At 41.6% G+C, this 20,898-nt stretch overlaps 1 protein-coding gene across 4 annotated transcripts in view; it reads left to right on the plus strand.

Moving 5' to 3' along the window:
• Positions 1 to 20,898, plus strand: part of UBE3C (ubiquitin protein ligase E3C) — a 122,032-nt gene that overhangs the window by 52,410 nt on the left and 48,724 nt on the right. For 3 of the 4 annotated variants that reach the window (XM_082472626.1, XM_082472628.1, XM_082472629.1), the window contains 6 exons: positions 4,596 to 4,753; positions 4,911 to 5,143; positions 13,027 to 13,131; positions 15,147 to 15,234; positions 15,559 to 15,656; positions 16,463 to 16,595. In XM_082472626.1, the coding sequence (XP_082328752.1) occupies positions 4,596 to 4,753; positions 4,911 to 5,143; positions 13,027 to 13,131; positions 15,147 to 15,234; positions 15,559 to 15,656; positions 16,463 to 16,595 (815 nt within the window). The remainder of the gene's footprint in view (positions 1 to 4,595; positions 4,754 to 4,910; positions 5,144 to 13,026; positions 13,132 to 15,146; positions 15,235 to 15,558; positions 15,657 to 16,462; positions 16,596 to 20,898) is intronic. The other variant, XM_082472627.1, reaches the window with a different exon arrangement.

Raw genomic sequence — 20,898 nt, forward strand, 5'->3', positions numbered from 1 at the left:
GGAACTAAGATCCCGCGTGCCGTGTGGCACAGCCAAAAAAAAAAAAACAAACAAAAAAAACTAGTCATGTTTTGAAAATCAGAAACTTGAAATTTCTTTGCTTCGTATGTCTTTTCTCTGCTTTTGATAGTGAAAATATAGATTAGAAGCAAGTTTATACCATCATTACAAACATTAAAACATATAAAGTATTGTAGAAATTGGTTTCTAAACCTTTTTGTTGAAATAATTTGATTTTTTATGTGAATCATGTAACTTGAAAGCTAGAATCTTTAATGTACATATTTATTGAATGCATAATATGTAGAGAATTTAATATTAAAAAATCCTTCACGGTAAATGGACGGAGGCCATTACCATGATGAATTTCTCCTCTGTCTGGGGTCTGAGCCAATCCTTCTGTACTGTAGTGTGAAAAGAAGTGTGTAACTCAGTTCACTGGAGACTCAGCTTCTAAAGTGTACTTGCACGGCATGGCGATCACAGCCAGCACCGTATTGCCTGCAGCCGCGGGCCAGCCTGTCCTGGGAAGCAAAGCACTTCTTCGTTTTAGGGCAAGCCTTTGGAAAGAAGAGGGTTTCCGTTTTTTTTAATATATATATATATATATATATATATATATATATATATAATATTATATTGTATTATATTATTTATTTATTTTTGGCCGCGTTGGGTCTTTGTTGCTGTGTGTGGGCTTTCTCTAGTTGTGGCGAGCAGGGGCTACTCTTCGTTGCGGTGTGTGGGCTTCTCATTGCAGTGGCTTCTCTTGTTGCAGAGCACGGGCTCTAGGCACGCAGGGCTTCAGTAGTTGCGGCATGTGGGCTTCAGTAGTTGTGGCTCGTGGGCTCTAGAGTGCAGGCTCTGTAGTTGTGGTGCACGGGCTTAGTTGCTCTGCGTCATGTGGGATCTTCCCAGACCAGGGCTCGAACCCATGTCCCCTGTATCGGCAGGTGGATTCTTAACCACTGCGCCAGCAGGGAGGGAAGTCCTCCTTTCCTTTTTCAAACAAATTTTATACTCTTTTGAGACAAGAAATAGCCTTCCTGGTGGGTGAGTTTGGGGTGTCCAGCATTTCACTGTGCATCCACCTGCAGTCTCCCTTGGTCTGTGACATGGTACACGTGTGGCGCTCTTTGGGTCTCAGGCTTGTCACTGTGGTGTGTGGAGGACGAGATGGTCCCGTTTCAGTGCCTTCGGGTGAGTCCCAGCCAGCCCTGTGCCAAAGGAGCCCAGGTCCAGTCCTCTTCTCACTGCTAGAGGAAGGGCAGGGTACTCGTAGCGTAACTTTGAGTTACTTTCATGTTTTTTTCATGTAATTTTAATGCATCTTACATGACTGAAGGGAGTTTTGAATGACAGCACTGGAGCTGATGAAACTCAGAAGGGTGGAGCCATGTATCTCGTATCAACAGTGTGCAGCAGCAGGAGAGATGTGAGAGAGATAGCCAGCCGAAGGTCTAGAAAATATCTTTTATATCCTGTTATTTTCAAATTAAAATGTAAGGTTTCTAGTTGTGTGTGTGTGTGTGTGTGTGTGTGTGTATTTCAAACACTTATGACTATGCCCGCCTTGACATTCACGAATGACAGGTTTGTTTAGGGCAAAAGAAGATTGGGGATCATTGGAACCGGAAGTTATCATTGGTCTCCAAGTGTCTCAGCTTAGCAACAGAGGTCCTGCCCTGGCTCTGCCTGATGGTTGCCTGTTTGTTTATGGCATTTGTCTCCTGGTGAGGAGATGGAGTCATGGCGTGTGAAAGAAAAATGAGGTAGTATTGATTATATTAAATTATTAATATTAGAAGTTAGTAAAGTTATACAAATTTTTAAAAACTCATTATTTCTTAAAAGCTCATTTGAGAATGAATTTCTTTGTAATTTAATTTATTAAAATAAAGTCCCTCAGGAAACTTACAGTGTATTAACACATTCCTAATGTGTATCTCATCCTGTTTATTATTGGAATAAAGTTAAGATGAAATGCCTGATTTTCCTGAAAATGGCTTTAAGTGTAACTTGAAAACATCAATGGTTTCGTGGCGGGACTTACACAGCCGGGACTTCTGAGCTTCAGCGAGCATAGGGCTCATTAGAGGAGCGTGTCAGAGTGCAGACTTCTTTGCCCCAGCCCTGAGGCTTGGGTTCGGGGCCTGGGTTAGAAGCCCGGATCTGTGGCCTCACGGGCTCCTCGGTGACCGGGCTGCAGGTGAAGCTGGAGGGGCGTATGGGCAGCTGGTTTCTGTTTTCTGATAGGCCTCTCTTTACCAGAGCCTAACCTGAGGGTGTTTTGCCCTGTCACGGGCCTGTGTGGTGAGGCTGGTGTGGTTCGTTTATTGTCTTTAACTCAGTAGGGCCTGTTTTGAGTATATCCTGCCCATTTCTTTTCACATTGACTCCAGTGGTTAGTAGTACTTACAGTAGCCCTCTTAAAGCTTTTCAAGGCAAGAATGCATTCACTAGAAGCTTCTAGAGACGACGAGAAGCTCTTTCACTTGAGGGGGAGAGGGGCAGTTGCCCGGCCCCCTGTGGAAACCCCTGTTCTGAGGGTGTGTACAGAGGTGAGGGTTTGTCTGAGGTCTCGTCTGTGCTCCTAATCCAGCCAACTCTCCGAGTCACGAATCAGTGTCTTTCCTTTCATTACGGTAAATTACGGACTTCTTATTTGCACATAAGTCTTTGACCTGTTTTTAGAGGAGTATCTGAGTCAGTGTTGATGGCGGAAAGAGCAGCCAGCAGAGAATCAGGAGACGTGTTTCATTTCAGTCCCAGCTGGATGAGGCCCCAGGCGCGCAGCTGACCCTTCCTGCCCGTGACGCTTCCTCTCATTCACATGAACACGGTTAATTCCTTTTGCCTACCTCACAGGGGGTTAAAGAGAACAAATAAACTAATGGTGAATAATTGCCCTCATCTTTCTTTAGGGAAGCAGTGTAAGAGTTTCATGCGTCCTGGCATATATGTGCATAACTGACGCCGATGCTGAATTTAGACCCAAGGATTATTGACGGGTCACAGCTGAAAGCGGCTTTATCGCCCTCTTAGATTCAGGAAATACTTTCTCCGCGTTGCAGCTGCTTAACTCGACCTGTGCCATGTCCCCCTAAATAGTGTTTGTCAACATTATCCATTGTTTTTGTACTTCTGCAGTTAGTGACAAGGGAACTAAAAGATACAAACTATTAGTTTTACCAGTATCAGCAAAACAAATGACCGTACCCTTTTGTTCTCCTGTGTGGATGGCACAGGGCTAGGCTTGGTGGGGGTGACCTGGGGGAGAAGGGGGCTGCTGTCCTTTTGGGACTTGGCCACTGCTGTGCGGTGCCCCAGGCACACAGCCTTTTTCTGTCGTCCCCAGGTTGGCGAGGAGGGAAGACAGCGTGCCTGTCCCTTTGTGTCTGTCCTCACTGCACTTTTATTTTGCACGGATGGCTTTCACTCAGCGTGGTGCTCTGTGCTGAGCGCTGGGGCCACGCGGGGCGCTGGCCCGCGTGTGCCGCTCCTCGGCGGGAGCCGAGCCCAGGCTGCACAGCCGGGCCCTGCGCTCCAGCCCCGGTGGTGGCCTGCTGTCCCCTGAACTGTGCCCCGTGGACACCCTAGAGCTCCAGGTGGCTCATCCGAGCTGACCAGAGCCCCCAGCGAGGACAGCGCCTCAGCCAGGCCTCAGCTCCTGCTCTGCTCGCCCATGTGACTTGGGACAGCGGTGGGCCGGCCCCTGGGGAATTTGCGGTCCTGACTCCTGGTCACATGTCGCCTCCTAGGTAACTGTGGTTTGGGGGAAATTGATGTTCGAGGTGCAGGTGCGGATGGAGGAAGATGAGAGATCGATCTTGCCCACAAGGTCTGCGAACCCAGGACCGCTGGACACACTGGAGCGGCGGCGGGGCTTTATCGTTGGGGAGGAGCTCACGGGGAGCCTCTGGGAGCTGAGTGCTCCACGAGAGAGAGAGCCGCGTTTAACCAGGAGGGAGAAGGAGACGTGATAGCTCGCAGCTCTTGGGAGGGGAAAGAGACTGGCGCGCTTTAGAGCGGCCCCAGGCGGTCTCAGGACTCCTCGTAAAAGTGGGAGCAGTAACCAGTGACGGTAACGGGGCTGGTAGGTGGAAACAAGGCCCAGCATCTAAAGGGGAGACAGCCTGAAGGTTCTAATTTGGGCTCAACATTTCACTGTTCTGAATGTTCCTAAATGTAAGTGGCTGGATAAATTTTTCATGAGACCAGACCCATCTGCCTTTGTAGAGGGGAAAGGGGGTGGTTTTCAACATAAAAGTAAAGTGTGTGTCTTTAAGAGTGGCGTTACTTACTCTCTGTTCTTCCAGTGAACCTTGGGACCACTGGCTCACTCTCAAATTACTAAGTTTATCCAGTTGAAGATAGTAGCAGGAGCATTAATAAAGAGTGGTGGCTTGGTGTCCTATTCTTTAATTTATGTTATTTGTTAACCTATATTATTAGAATGACTTTGCCTCCCCTGGAAGTAGTTTAATTGCTAATGTGAACGTTATTTTCCCTGATTATATCTGTCTGATGTCATGCCTTAATTTGTTCCCAAACTAAATCATTGTGGTTTTTTTTCTCCTTTTTCCCGATTCTAGGTCTATGGTACCATTGCTTCAGGTGATATCAAGGGGTTCTCCTATGTCTTTTGAAGATTCTAGTAGAATCATCCCACTCTTTTACCTTTTCAGCTCCTTGTTTAGTCATTCACTGATTTCCATACATGATAATGAATTCTTCGGTGATCCCATAGAAGGTAAGAATTTTGAGGAATTGGTTTGTTGCTGGCCTCATGGCCTGTCCATTTTCATAGGTGATAGAAAAGTTTTAAGCCTCTTAAGTCTTTCAGTGTGTGTTAAGAAATGAAAAAAAAAAAACCCAAATATGATAGAAACTTGGATTATGTGTTTCAGTTGTAGGTCAGAGACAATCATCAATGATGCCTTTTACTTTAGAAGAGCTGATAATGCTGTCTCGATGCCTTCGAGATGCGTGCTTAGGGATCATCAAGTTGGCTTATCCAGAAACAAAACCAGAAGTTCGAGAAGAATATATTATAGCATTTCAAAGTATTGGAGTTACTACTAATTCTGAAATGCAGCAGTGTATACAGATGGAACAGAAACGATGGATTCAGTTATTTAAGGTAATGAGTATATGAACATTTTTGTTTACTGAGGTTAAATAATGTACAGATTTTTTTTGAATTGACTCATTTTAGAAGAATAGAAATACAGGTTTGTTTCAGGCATAATTGTTAGTTTGAAAAACTTTTAAGAAAAGTCATTTTCATTTTACATTTGCCTCCTTTTAAAGCCTTGTTTCTACATTGTTACATGTATCTTTTATAAATTGCCCCAAGTACTTCCAATGACAAGGTGATGTATAGTTGAAATTTTTTTAATGTTTTCAGTTTTATTTTTCACTAAAAAATCTCTTACAGATTTTATGTATTTAATCTTTTAAGAAATTGAGTAACAAAGGTAGAATAAGATCATTAACTTAATGTAAGTTGAATATAAATTATTTTAAAATATCTTCATTTTTAACCATGCAGAAAGAGAAGTTATGAGTTACCATGGCTGGAATGTTGGCAGGAAACCACCACCACTGAGAATAGAACTACTGGGGTAGAAAAAAAGAAAAGAAAAAGGGTGCTTGACTTCCCATGAAATTTCTGCAGCAAACACATCTAGTCAGCTAAAATCGCTCATTAAAGGAGTAAGAGCAGAAGAAATGCATTTTCCAAATTGAATGCTAGATTTACAGTCCGTTTAATACTGGCGACCTCTCGCACGCTAATGTTCAGTTCGAGTCATCAGCTGTCCCTTTAGGTCTTTTATCACTGCTTTTGTCAAGCTATCTATTTAATTGAAAGAAGTTAATTGAATGAAAATGATCAACTAAGCTTGTATTAATATTGCTAATGGAACTTTCTTCTTGGCCATGTTTGGAGAAAGATGTCAAGCTAGACTTTAGGAAAGGCCCATTAATGCTTGCACTTAACCTGATGGGCTAATTAAGGACTGCTTATTCATCCTACGAGCACACGATAGGCTCTGTCCAGCCCATTCTGCCCGATTTTACAACACATTTCACTTATGAGCACGAGCATTAGTAGCAGTGAGAGTAACTGATAATGTTTTGATTGCACTGAATACAGTGCTAACGCATCATTGAATTTATAATTTGTGCAGATTGATGTAATATATGTTTGCACAATTTATTTCAATTACCTATCTCTATATTTCTAAGTAAACTTTTAGGGTCACTTGTTGAGCCCTTTAATATATCCTTGCTTAAAGACTGACACTTTTGCATCTTTTCTAAGTTAAAAATAAGCTATATCGCCCATTTAAAACTTGTAATTCTTATGGAAGCTTTTCCTGGATATGGGTATAATGGTAGCATGTATGTTTTTCTTTTAAGTATTTAATTAAACTCGGGGATCTTTGTTAGTAAAACTTTTCATTATGTATGGTATCAGGTTTTGTGTACAGTATCAGATAATTTCATTATTTTATAGCATCTATGCAGAATTTCATAATTTTCATATGACAGGCTTATCTTTAGGACCCAGAAGCATCTGAATTTAATAATGCTGTATAAGGTGCTTTTTCCCTGGTCCTATTTTATTTTGCTTAACCATTAAATGAAAATTTTGTAGTGAATTTTTTCTTATGCCTCAAAATGACTCATTACTACTTTATTAAGGATTGAGGGTTTTTTTTTTTTTTTTAAATTAGGGTAAAAGTTCACCTTTTTTGGAACAGGATTGTTTTAGGTTTGAAATTGAGTTGTTATAAAGATCTTCTGAGTTTAGAACAGGCTTGTTTGAAGACAAGTTTCTGAATGAGATTCCTGTTCTTCGAAAAAGATTTTTTTATTTTGTACTGCCTGCTATTGAGCTGAGCCCAGAAAACAAAACAAAACAAAATCAAGGCAAGTCTTTGAAAGGATTCAGCTGCTGTTAGTTTTTCTTTTAAGAAAAAAATTATCCTTAATATGAAATAATAAGAATTTAACCCTCAGTGATTGCTGTGTTTCAGACAATATTCTAAGGGCTTTACATATATTAGTTCATATAAAGCAATAATTCTGTGAGGAGAATACTATAATTATCCCCATTTTACAGATGAGGTCACATAGCTAGTAGATGATGGAGGCAGCGTGTGAACTCAGCTGCTCCTCTCCATTGTCCCTCTGAAAAGTATGAAAATAAACGTTTAGCATTTTCTGTATATTTCAGTGTCAGATTTTAGCTGAAGAATTCAAGGTAGAATCAACCAAAGGAAGTAGTAGCATTTTGCCAGTGACTTCCTGCCTTCTGTTGATTTTGACAGAGTTGCACATGATGAGACCTGACTCCTTCAACCACCAACCATTTTCATTTTTCAGCCTCCTGATGGTCCTCTCAGACTAATTTCTGAGAGAGGCTCTGGGGGCTGGTCACAGAACATAGACTTTTAAGTGGATGGAGTCATCTTTCTTTGTCACTGTAAGAATTGAGGTCAGTTTCCAAGCCCTGCATTGACACTGCTAAAACAGTTTATGCATTTATCAAATTTATAAACTCCTCTTGAAGTGTAATTTACAGCTATAATCGCTTTAGCCCTGTGAGGTGATGGGAGCTCCTGTTTGATTTGCCTTTGTGTGCAGCTGCCAAACTGAACTGGAGCCGCCTGAAAGGAGGGACCGGGAGGGAGGCCTCGCGCCTGCCTTACCTGCATGCACCAGACAGACAGACAGGGCTGCAGTACGTGGGAGTTTCACTTTCCTGGTGGTTGGTTTGCATTTTTCAGTTTCGAAAAGACTCTTTAAAAAAGTTAACCATGAAAGCCACAGCAATGCCTCGTTGTAACAGAAACGTGCCGCTATTAACCGTCGGTGTCGGCCAGTGAGGCGAACCCAGGCTCCCTTCGCGGTGGCAGAGCTGCCCCGTGTCCTTCTCTATGTTTGACTTCAAGAAATAATTTTGTAGTGTTTTAAACATGCTGCAGAATACTTTGACTTTTAAAAGAAACCAACTTTAACAAATAGTCACTGTTGACAGCAGGAATCCTTACACTTAATGACTTCTGTAGGCTAGGGTGTCGTTGTTGTCAATTATTTAAGCATCCGCGGTGTTGATCCCAGGACATTGGCTCCACCCTGTGCTGGGGAGTCATAAGTGAAGTGGACGGAGTCCCTGTTCTTTGAGTGTCAGTACATAACGAAAAAGAGAGACTTTCAACGGACGATGTTGCGCTAGAGCAAACAAAGCTAAGAGCACGCGGGATGGAAAAAAGAACTGCTGAAGTCCTTCTGAACTTTGGATTACACTAGGAAAATCGTCATTCTGGCCTTTCATGAGATGATAATCTTAAGAGCTGGTACTTCACTGGTTTTTCTTGTATTTCATTTTTTTAAAAAAATCATTTATTTATGTATTTACTTTTGGCTGCGTTGGGTCTTCATTGCTGCGCGCGGGCTTTCTCTGGTTGCGGCGAGCGGGGGCTACCCTTCGTTGCGGGGCACAGGCTTCTCATTGTGGTGGCTTCTCTTGTTGCGGAGCACGGGCTCTCGGCGTGCGGGCTTCAGTAGTTGTGGCACGCGGGCTTAGTCGCTCCGTGGCATATGGGATCTTCCCGGACCAGGGCTCGAACCCGTGTCCTTTGCATTGGCAGGTGGATTCTTAACCACTGCGCCACCAGGGAAGCCCTGTATTTCATTTTTACATATTCTTCATTATGAAATCAAAATGTAAAAAATTCTTTATTGTATATTTATCACATCACACATTTACCACACTTAGGTACCCATAAATTATGTGCTGTGTCCTATGCTTTGTTTTGAAGTTTTAAGATAATTACCTAAGATGTTCGAATTTACATACCAGATTTAAGATAAAAAGATTATTACAGTTGCCTTTCAAGATTTGGACTATATGTATTTTTTTGTTGCAATAATAAAGCTAAATATCAGTGATCTCCATTGAGAAATATCATAGTTGAACATCTGTTGCTTTAAGTCATCATCAGATATATTATTATTTATATATATAAATTTATTCTATGATGTAATATATGTAATGCTTAAGATTATTTCCCTAAGTTCATGATTTTCTTGTGATCATCATAGCCAGTGAAGTTTCATACATACAGTAATCTTGTGGAATAGTGCGTGTTAACTTAAAATCTTTAACTTGGACCGTTGTCAGGTGTGATTTTTGTGAGTCATCTGTGTGTTTCTAATCAGTCATCTGCTTGGTCCTTTTAACATTGGGGTTAAGGGAAACCTGCTTGTAGGTGTCACCTGTTCTGGTTTTTGTTGTTTTTTTTTTTTTTTTTGTCTGCGCTGCTTGTGGGATCTTAGTTCCCCGACCAGGGATTGAACCCTGGCCCTCAGCAGTGAAAGCGCAGAGTCTCAATCCCTGGACTACCAGGGAGTTCCCTGGTATCACCTGTTTTTTATTTCAGTGGCGAATAATCAAACACGCATAACAGTTTTGTGCATTTCTGAGTATTTGCTTCAGTAATTTTGTTAGTTTTTAAGTATTAAAGTTTAGATCCAGCACGGAAGAAGATGACATGGGAGACAAGAGTTAAACGTATCACGTAAAATATAATACTACTATATTTATAACTGTTAAAGTCTGCCAAAACTGTGTATTGAGTGAGGTACATGTAGTTATCCCAGTGTCTGCTTGTTTGCTGTTTTATTTCATATTTCTTAACACACTGGTTCTCAAGTCTCACTGTGTTTCACGATCTCCTAGGGATCAGTTAACAATTATTGACGGGCTCACCTCAGGTGAACTAAGTTCCAGTTGCTGTTGGTGGTGCCCTTTGGGGTGTTTGTCAGCAGGAGGTTCTGAAATGCAGCTGGGTTGACCCACAGGCCTGACTGTGCGGTGAATTCCCTTTGGGCAGATATTAGTAACCTCTGATCTCAGTTTGCAGACTTGCACCCCACGACTGAAGTTAATCCTGCCAGGCTCTCGGTGCTGGTCCTGTCTTCTGTAGTAGGCATATCTGTGCGAGGAGATTTGATAAAATTAACTGAAAGAGAAACTGTCTTTTGATCTCAACACTGGGCGTCTGTATTGATCCAGTGTAAAATCGTTACTTCAGTTTTCCTTACCTGTGACACTCTTTCGTCAGTTTACGTGGTTTTTTAATAGTTACCTATGTAAACTTTGCTTTTTCAGTACTAAATATTTCTAGCAGTTTGTGATACTGAAAATGAATGCAGAGAAAGGGAATGTGTTTAAAGGTGTTCTGAAATCACAGAATGGATCCAGTTAAAATTTTCATGGTTACTTAAAATTTGTATTTTTCTCTAAAACTTAGAAGAAAAATAGTTAAAGGAGAAGAATGTTTTTTAGGGGATCTGACATTTCTAAAATATTTGGGGAATTGGTCCAGGGCTCATATTGCCAGATTTAACACATGAAAATATGTGTCACCCAGTTAAATTTGGATTTCAGATAAACAACAAATGCATTTTACATACAAGTATGTCCTGTGCAATATTTTGGACACATTTATACTTTTTAAAAATCAATATTTCGAATAAAGCAATATTTGGGTCATATTTATACTAAAAAATTCATTTGACGTTTATCTGGAATTCAACTTTGTCTAGGTGTCCTGTATTTTCTCTGGCAGTCCTATTTAGGGCTCATCCTCAAGTTTTCTTTCCTGTCAGCTTTAGTTTGTTAAGATATGCTTTTTCCACAGTGCCGTCTGTTGACATCCCTTCCTTGCCATATCTCAGGCCCACATCACTTTGTACCTTCTGCTTTCCTCCTTTCTCCCCCGACCCCCCGTGCCTCCCTTCCCACCTCTCTCTTTCTCTCCTATATTTTTGAAAGAGGATCAGTGATACTAGGATAGGACATTTTATGTTACTTCTTTTTCATATTTAGAATATGAAGATATGAAAGGGAATGCCATATATTGAAACTTTATAATGTTTAATTTCACAGTAATTTAAAAGAGGAATGTAAATTACGGCATTAATTACCTCTTAGATAGTTTGATAATGTTTGTGACCTATAGAAAAGAAGTGTCCTCATCAGCATAGATTGGATGGTGGTGAGTACCAGGAGGTGGATGACGCCTCGCTCCTCGGGGTCAGGCAGCTGTGAACCTGAGCGTGTGCCGTGGGGATGGTGCAAGAGTCTGGGGTGTTGTGTGAGAGCCATAAGTTAATGGGTGCAATTAAATAAACACACGTAAGTGTTTGTCAGAAAGCACGTCTTTTGTCAACAGTTGTGGTGTGTTGGGGGTAAATTTCAGCACAATGTCTATTAAATCCAAATTTACTCAAAATACCGATGTAATTGGTTAGGTAAAAGGAGAGGTAAGACATAATGTGCGTCCTGCCACAAGACTGTACTTCACTCTCCACTGTGGGAAGAGCATCTGTTGGTGCGATCTGCGTGGACCCGACTGAATTTGTCCCAGACCCAGAGAGCACATGGAATGAACTTATTGGGATCTTGTCTTTTCTTCTGAAGAGCAGTAGCGAGAGACTTCCCAGAGTTGGTGCCGTAGGTCAATGGCCTTACTCTGTTTATGACCAGCAGTTAACCAGATAGAACCAAAGACCAGGCCTTTCTCAGTCTACCTCAGCTGTACTTAAAATCAGTCATTGTAAAACATTGCATGTGTGTAACCTGACCCCTGAGCAACTGACTGCTTACCTTTGCTCATTTCTGCTGATTCAAAAAGGACAGTACCATAGTATTACAATAGGCTTTAAAATACCACAAGGTAGACATCACAGCTAAATTGGCAAGATATATCCACCAGTGTACAAGCTGTGTTCTAGATCTTGAGAGGTTTTTGCTAATGTGGTTTTGTCTGGATGGCCAAACCGCTCAAGCATTACTTTTTCTCTGTCACTGGGCAGATCATCCAACCGGTGTTGGTGTCATAGTGGCCTGAGATATCAACCAAGGACCCTTTCTTACCCACTTTCATTGGACACACAATGACATTTCCTAGTTCTTTATTCCAATTATATTTTACTGAATTAGAGGCAATGTGTACAGAAGCCTGGCTGACTTTTTCAGAAAATACCATCATAGTCATTAACTACATAGTAGTTGTATGATCAACTCCTGGTTGTAAAGGTTTAAAACTTTGGTTTTACAACTTTGTGTTGGTTTATCTTTGTTTATTACAAAACACATTTCTATTTAATGTATAACTTCATGTCTTTTTTAAATAAACAGTACCATTAAGATCTCTTTAATCGTACATCACAGAATTTATTATACAGTTGTCCATCATCAGGTACCTACTAGTTTTCTTGGTAGGTACTTGGGTTCTGTTCATGGGGGGCTTACCGCACAGCCAGAGAGGGGCAGATGCTCATCGGGAAACCAGCAGTGAAGGACTAGACTATGATAATGTGGGGGGTTGGGTAGCCAGAGCGTGGGGGGAGGCTTTCTGAAGGACGTTACGCTGGGTTTGCGTGGAATTGCACTAGGACGCAGACCTAATTCCAGAGGCTTGCGTAAGGGAAATACTGAAATCGTCTTTCTTTTTGGAAGGTTGACAGGTGTGTCTAGGACACCGCTTCCCGCCCCCCACCCCTCCCCCGCTGCCAGCAGCCTTGAATAGAGTGTTTTTCAGAAAAATAAGAAATGTGTTTTACCTTAGGGAAATTGCTGTACTTGGAGATGTCTTTTATTATAGCTCAAATGGGCTAATACGTTTCCCCATTTGTGTTTTAAAACTTAATTACTGCCTCCCTTGCAGTTTTTAAGAAATCAGCCCTTGCACACATTTGTGTTAATAATTTTCCTCTCTTTGCCGGTAGATATTAACCGCTTTGTACCTAAAACTAACTCCTGTAATCACAGAACGAGGCACTTTTCTGCAGACTGACCTGGTGGCGGTCTAGCCAGCTCTTTACCGCGGAAGCCCGCGTCCTCGGGCACGGAGGTGAAGCGGTGCCGCGGCCTCTCACTCCTGACCAGAAGTGTTGCCACAGTTCCCGAGCCTGTGTGTGACGTGTTTCTGTTCTTCCTCTCAGGTTATCACCAACCTAGTGAAAATGTTGAAGTCCAGAGACGCGAGGAGAAATTTTTGTCCTCCCAATCACTGGCTGTCAGAGCAAGAAGATATTAAAGCAGATAAGGTGTTACTTTTAAATCTTTTAAATATTTTTCATTAAACGTACTTTTTCAGCTTTTATCTTTTGGGGGAGAAGAATAAATCCTTTAAAGTTGTTTAACTTATTATGTAACTAAATATTAACAGTAAACTTTTGTGTTACTAACTCTTAGTTCACCTAGTAGAATGTAGAGCAATATCATTGGCTTCCACAAGCATCCTGCATTTGTTGTTAATCCTAATTTGCTCTTAACCACAAAGTATATTGAAGCATAATGGGGTTTTGTGGGGTTGAAAAAAAATTTTTGCTTTTATTGTTATTTTCAGTATATATTTAGTACTTAAGAGATGGAACTTATTTCTGGTTTTCTAAAGGGACAGAGAAATTTGAATATTACTAAGATCTAGATCTAAAGTCGATTCAATAGTATAATCTATTTCAAAATAAATTAGGATAACATTAACAAAGGACATGAGGTGTTTTCATTGTTGTTTGTCAGAGAAACTCATGACTGGATTCATCTCAGAAACTTGGGGCTGGGGGCAGAGGGTGGTGGGTACAGAGGAAGCAAGATCACAGAGATGTTAAAGAAAACAGGGCTGTTTTAGAAGCATCGCTTTGTCCGCATGGAGTATTGTCTCTCTGAGTTAAGCGTGTGGCTTGAGCTCTGCCCACTGGCCAGGCTGAGATGCTGTGGCAGGTCCTGCAGCAGTGAAAGCCCCTGGGGCCCATGTCAGGGTTTCTGAACATTTCCCACCGAAAAGAAAGGGTCCTCGGCACAGTGGTTTGCGGCAGGTCCAGGGAAGACGTGCGCGAGGTGGTGGCGTGTTCTTCCACCTGAGAGCGGGGGCCACGGGAGATTGTGTGAGGGCCGGGGGCCGTCTCGAGGGGCTCTAGCAGCCAGAGGTGGAGGCGAGCGCCAGCACGGTAGGTGCAGAGGACTAACCGTCAAGTGTGTTTGAATCTGTGAGTTCATAAGGATGCGAAAAAGAAGAACTTCATTAGCCATCTTTGTGGGATGCAGAGGAACCACCCTCGTCTTAAATACCGGTAGGAAGAAGGAAGTAATCACACCTCTAGCCTGCCTTTCCTTTATGAACTGTTCGTGGGCTAACCATGGAGTCGATGCTGTGAGAGCCTCCTCGACGTGGAAGTGTTCCAGCTGACAGTATGTGAAGAAGGTGTCGGCCCCCCACTCAAGTACAGTGGAGACGTGGGCCGGAGGCCTGGGAGGCGAGGGTCTGTGCCGCTGCTGTGCTCCAGGGAGACTGTCAGCTGAGCCAAGCAGTGTGTCTGGTGCCTGTTGACAGCTGACTGCTGTTTTCCCACAAGTTCTCGCTCGCATCGCCGACCTGCGACCAGCGGTGCTGAGCGCGCGCCTCTCGAGGAGAGGACACCGTCCGCCTCCGAAGTGTTTCTGCCGAAAGCCAAGCCTGGCGAAACTTGCAGGTGTAACGACAGATGTATAGGAAGTGGAGGGGCTGGAAGTACATGCTGACACCATGATGCTGCGATTGGCAACATCCACACGATGGGGAAGATGACAGGACAGGTGCTTCTGCTTCCTCATCACAGTCGCAGGGGCAGAAACAAGGGCTGAAGGGCCTGACAGGTGAAAAGGAGTCAGGGACAGTATACGATACCAGCCTGATTTGGATGCTCATTCAGACGATTTTTTAAAAAATTATGAGAGTGAATGTTTGGTAATAGTGAGAAATTAATTTTTTAAGGGTGATGTGGTTTTCTTCGTAAAGCAGTCATAGCATGATGATTTACTATGTCCAGATATTGCGCGTCGTTAAATAGAACAAGTAGAGATTTCCCTGGAATGTATTTAGAAAAAATATTTAGAAAAGTGTAAAAGAGCAGCCAGCACAGGAGAGAGGTTATGAAAAGGTCTCCTGAAAAGGACAGGAGATGGAAGAGAGGGATGTAACTAAATAAATGTGAAACACCAATGCAGCTCGAATGAGGCAAGGTAGAAGTGTGTGCTGGGACACGGGGAAGGGCTGACTAAGCAGGGTGTCTGGTCCCCACAGGTCACCCAGCTCTACGTCCCGGCGTCCAGAAGTGCGTGGAGGTTCCGCCGAATGGGGAGGATCGGCCCCCTGCGGTCCACCCTGGACGGTGAGTTCCCTGGGACCTCACTCTTTTAACTCGAGTTTATTGAGGTGTCGTTCGCATACTGTGAAGTTCGCTCTTTAGTCTGCTGGTCTGTGATTTTTGACCATGATCAGCCAGGTAGAGGAGTTTCATCGTTCCGGAAAACACCTCATGCCTTGGTAGCCAGCTCCTTGCCCCGGCCCCTGGCAACCACAGGTTGGGTTTTTTGTCCCTGTATGTAGTTCAGCTTTTTCCAGAATGTCTTTAAATGGAACCATACAGAGTGTAGCCTTGTGAGTCTGGAAAGGAAGGTACACACAGTAACGAAGGTTTTAAACTGTGTTGCAGTAGGTCTGGAGTCTCCGCCACTGTCTGTGTCTGAGGAAAGACAGCTTGCCATCCTAACAGAGTTGCCCTTTGTGGTTCCGTTTGAGGAGCGAGTAAAGGTATGGAATTTGGTTTCTTTCCATGTGTTTCGTGGTTATTTATATCTTCTTAGAGTTAAAAAGTAACACCAGTGGAAAAAATCTCTAAAGTTGCCTAGTGCCTATCTGATTAAATAATTTATGTTTTTCTCATTAGATTGTTAATAGTTGACCATGATTTATAAAAGCATAATCCAATCAAATACCTCTTGAAAAAATGTTTTGCTTGTATTCACCAACTTACTTAGCAATTTCTAAAACCTACTACACTTCTCTACTTAGGTGATGGCTTCAAGAGGGTTTTTTTAGGTCTGCCCGCTCTTTTCACAGGATGAACATTTAAAGCTATTGACATTTCTTCATTAAAACACATAGACACTCACATATACACATGGTGTTGCATAATTCCCGAGTGCCCTCTACTGGATTTTTAGCATAAAAAAAATTACTTGAATTTTATCACTATAGAGATATTCCTACTAATATTAATGTACAGCTTTCCAAAGCTACTCTTCTTCCCTCCACCATCTGGAGTTTTATATAAGGTTTCCAAAAGGAAATATTGAAAATATGCCATAGCATGGGATTTTTAAAATTTGTTGTAAAGTGGGGAAAAGGAACAATATTACAAATATATAAATACTGCACTTTTACTGATAAGGCATAAAATCAGTATCTGATACCTTGGCCTTTAAAATTTGTATCAGAGTTTATGGAGATACAAAAGTTAAAGTTAAGATTTATTTACCAGTTTTTCCTTTTGGTTGCTTATGTTTATAACGAAAAATCTGTTGTTTCAAGTAACCTTATAATTTCCCCTCTGTTAGATCTTTCAAAGGTTGATTTATGCAGATAAGCAAGAAGTTCAAGGAGATGGTCCATTTCTGGATGGAATTAATGTCACAATAAGAAGAAATTATATTTATGAAGATGCTTATGACAAACTTTCCCCAGAAAATGGTATATATAATTCTCTCTGTATGTGTACATACGGCAGGGGGAGGCTGGGGGAGTATAGAAAAAGGTGATCATTAAACAATTAGTGTTGATTATCTTGTTCTGTAATGACTGTTCAAAACAAATGTAGTAGGTCAAATTTGGGGGATGTATATTATCAAATAATAATTCTAAGATTAACAAATAATTATTGCTACAGAAGCCTTTCAAATATTGATTTTTTTTTTAAGGCAAAAAGCTCTTCTTTCCTCCAAATGTCTGTCTCTAAAATTTAGTTGACAAAAAAGCTATGATTCTAAAAATGTCGTATATAACAGTCTATTTATGTAAACATCATAAATTGTAAGCCAAGTTAAATACACTAGTATAAACACCATTGCAATCCAAATTTCTTTATCAAAGGTTAAGTGTGCTTCAATGACACTGCTATTAGATAAAAGAGAATTATATTGTAACAATAATTTGGACAGCATTTAGAGGTCAGTGACACATTTTGTCTTATGTTAATCTTTGATACCCAGTGTTAAAAGTTTTAGTGTTATTAATATATATATTAATAATTTTAACTTCAGAATATGGTATCCATGATATTACATTAAATCAGTGTTATATCAATGCAGGTATTAAAAACGAAAGCCTGGCAGGCTCCAGCTCACATCTTTGGGAGGTGCTGGAAGATTGTCAGATACAGACAACCTTTTGCCTTTTCTTCCAGGGGAGTAATTTCATTTTCTTCTAGGAAAGCAAAACCTCTCATTTTGAATACTTTTCTTTCTTCTTAGATAAAGAGCTAATTTTGTCATATTGTGGAACAGTGGAGGAACGCTAACGTCACTTGTTCCCTTACTCTGTTCCAGGTTTTGTGTGCAGAATTTTTGTCTTTCACCCAGCTTAGTTTTGTCGTTTAATCTGTGCCATTGCCCTCTGAGGTCACGTATCACAGACTGAGACAGAGTTTTAACTCAAGTCTGACACAGGCTGTGAGCTCTCCCCTATACCAGGTTACTGTTGCCTAGGATGTCATGTTTTCAAAACTTTTTGTATGAGTGGGGCAGAAATCAGGTATTCTGACACCTAGTCTAACGTATTTTTGGGGAAAAAAAAGTTCTCCCTCCTTTGGGATCTGCAGTCCTTCATAATGAATTACAGTAGCTGTGGTGTGTCTTACGTGTTACTGTGTTGGCAGTTTCTGTGTCTGTGTCTCCCGCTTGGCTGAGGCCCTCACGGTCTGAGATGGGATCCTGAATCCTTGTTCAGCCCACCCAGCTAGCTAGTGCTCAGTAGATGTTTGTTGAATTTGTGATTGGAAACAAGAAAGACAAGAGCTCTAACGGAGTCATCAGTTGGCAGACGGCTGGCAGAGTGTTCAGAGAAGAGCTGAGATGTGCTTGATGCTGGAGGGCTTCCTCAGATGCAGGGCGTGAGCCAGGACTGGGGAGCCGTGTCTCCCAGGCTGGGTCACCGCGAAGGGCGTGGACGTTCACAGCCGACCCGGTTCTGCACTTGGTGGACTTGGGCTTCCTGCAGGTCCTGCTTCCTGCAGGCTAGTGTATGTCCGTGAGCTCTTCAGCCAGAATGAGAACATGTGCTTAGCAGCAATTTTCAGTTAACTTTATTTCATGGAGATTAAGACATTACTGCTCAGTGATAATAAGCCCCAAATTTCCTAATGAATCCTTAAGCTTAAAAATGATTTAGAAGTTAATCACACTCCAGCTCTCTAGTTGTGCAGACTGACAATCTCATTGAGTTAAAAGATTTTGGAAAAATCTTACAATATTTATGTTATAATGCCTTAAATCTTTACAACTGTTCTCTCAGGCCTTCTTAATAAGAATTTTTAAACCATATGTCATAATTGTTTGGTATTTTGCTATGCAAATTGTAAAATTAAATATCATCTCAGAATGTTTAATTTACTTATGGAAAATTGGTTTGAAATGCTTCGTTGACTGATCATTTACATATAATCAATTAATAGGATTATTCCATACATCATCTAGTCATTAAAGCAAATCCATTCTTTATGGGTTCTTATATCTCATATCATCTCAGAACAGTTTTCTAAAGTGTGGGTTTCGCCCCATCTGGCAAGTGAACTGACCTGGTGGAGCTCAGAGAAGTTGAGTGACTTCTTTGTGCAGTAGGGAGCTAAGCAAGCAGAGTGACACGGGTCCTGGCGCGGTGATGCCACGCACGCTCTTTCCACCGTGCCACCACCCGGCAGCATTTTACCTGGGTGAGAGCGTGGGTTGGATGTTAATTTCTCCTTGTGGAGACTATGGAGAAGTGACTGTATTTGCTCTCAGGAGTGTTGTGAGGGTTATAGAGCTGGTACGTACGTCACAGTGAGCTCTTGGTGTCATCCATTGTCTGGGATGGGATTTGCTAGAGCTGGCTCTGAGCTGTTCTGGACTCCATTCCTGAGAGCCTCACTTGTGCTCTTGTGTGTTGGTTGGTTTGATTCTGTTTTGCTGAATGGGCAGGGTTTATTACATTGTTTTTCTGAAGAAGAAGTGATAATCGGGTAAAATCAAAGTACAGTTGACCCTTGAACAATGCAGGTTTGAACTGTGCGGGTCCACTTATGCAGATTTTTTTCAAGAAATATATTGCCAAACTTTTTGGAGATTTATAACAATTAGAAAAAACTTGCAGATAAACCACGTAACCTAGAAATACTGAAAAAATTAAGAAAAAGGTATGTCATGAGTGCATAAAATATACGTATTGATAGATACTAGTCTGTATTATCATTTACTGTCAGAAGCATACACAGATCTATTATAAGAAGTTAACGTTTATCAAAACTTACAGAAACACTTGTAGAAGGTGTGTGGCGCCCTTCACAGTTAGGAGAAGTGTAAACAAAAGTGCAGGTGCCTGTAGCGCACGCTGTCCTGCTTTAACGATCTCTTAGCCGCCTCTTGTTGCTCCTGCACTGAGTTCCGTGTGGTGTGGACCCCCTTGAGACAAGCGTGACCCTCATCACCTCCGCCTGAGCGCGTCCCCTCCAGGAGACCGCGAATCCAGTAAAAAGTGATGGCTCGCGGTTCTCGTTATTTTCCCTTGTGTCTAGTGCAGCCCTGTGAACTTAGCGAACACCAGGGGCCAACACAGAGTGCTGCCAGTGATGCCGGACCTGCTCCCAAGAAGCAGAGAAAAGTCACGACGTTACGAGAAAACGTTGGGCTGTTCGATGTGTACCTGCAGCTCTGGTTACTGCCGCTTCAAGACAAATGAATCCACCGTGAGGACCGTTGTAAAAAAAAAAAAATAAGAAAAGGCAATTTGTGAGGCTGTGGCAGCAGCTACACCAGCAGGCACAAAACCCTTGTAATTTTTGTGACATACCTTTTTATCTCATATTGAAAATGCGTGCAGGATTGCTGTAAGAAAGGCATATCTGTAGACTCTAATATGATTTGAGAAAAAGTGAAGTCTTTATATATGACAAGATTTTTTTTCTTCTATGCATGTTTTATTAATTCTCTAAATGTTTAATTTCCAATGACATTGATGTCATTGAAAATTAGTAAGAAACTGTGATGTATTATTTTCATAACATAATATTTTAAGTTTACATATTTTATTTATACAAAAGCCAGATATGTTTTCAGTTAATTTACTTTTTCTAAAAAATTTTCAAACTCAGAAAATATATCCATATGTTTTGTTAAAGGTTTGCATTTCCCTTACATACTTTCAAATTTACTTTCTCTTACTGGTCGTAAAAAAAGAATAAACCCGACTTCCCTGGTGGCGCAGTGGTTGAGAATCCACCTGCCAATGCAGGGGACACGGGTTCTAGCCCTGGTATGGGAAGATCCCACATGCCGCAGAGCAACTAGGCCCGTGAGCCACAACTACTGAGCCTGCACGTCTAGAGCCTGTGCTCCCAACAAGAGAGGCCGTGATGGTGAGAGGCCCGCACACCACGATGAAGAGTGGCCCCCGCTTGCCGCAACTAGAGAAAGCCCTCACACAGAAACGAAGACCCAACACAGCCAAAAATAAATAAATAAATTAATTAATTAAAAAAAAAAAAAAGAATAAACCATCCAATAACCATGTTGCTTTAAAAATTGTCAAGAGTTTTCAGGAGATCCTTAAAATTGTCAAGAGAGCCCTAAAATTTATTTCCAGTTTGTTCAAAATAGTGTGTTATACTGCTACTTCGTATCTTATATGACAACTTAAAGCAAAAAGAAGGTGAAGGATCAAAAGCTGAAGAATTTAATGCCGGCAAAGGATGTTTTGATAATTTTAGGAAGAAGCGTGGCTTTAAAATTGTCAAGATAACAGC

The sequence above is a fragment of the Balaenoptera physalus genome (assembly GCF_965194825.1).
Source record: "Balaenoptera physalus genome assembly, chromosome: 8".
NCBI classification, from domain to species: Eukaryota; Metazoa; Chordata; class Mammalia; order Artiodactyla; family Balaenopteridae; genus Balaenoptera; species Balaenoptera physalus.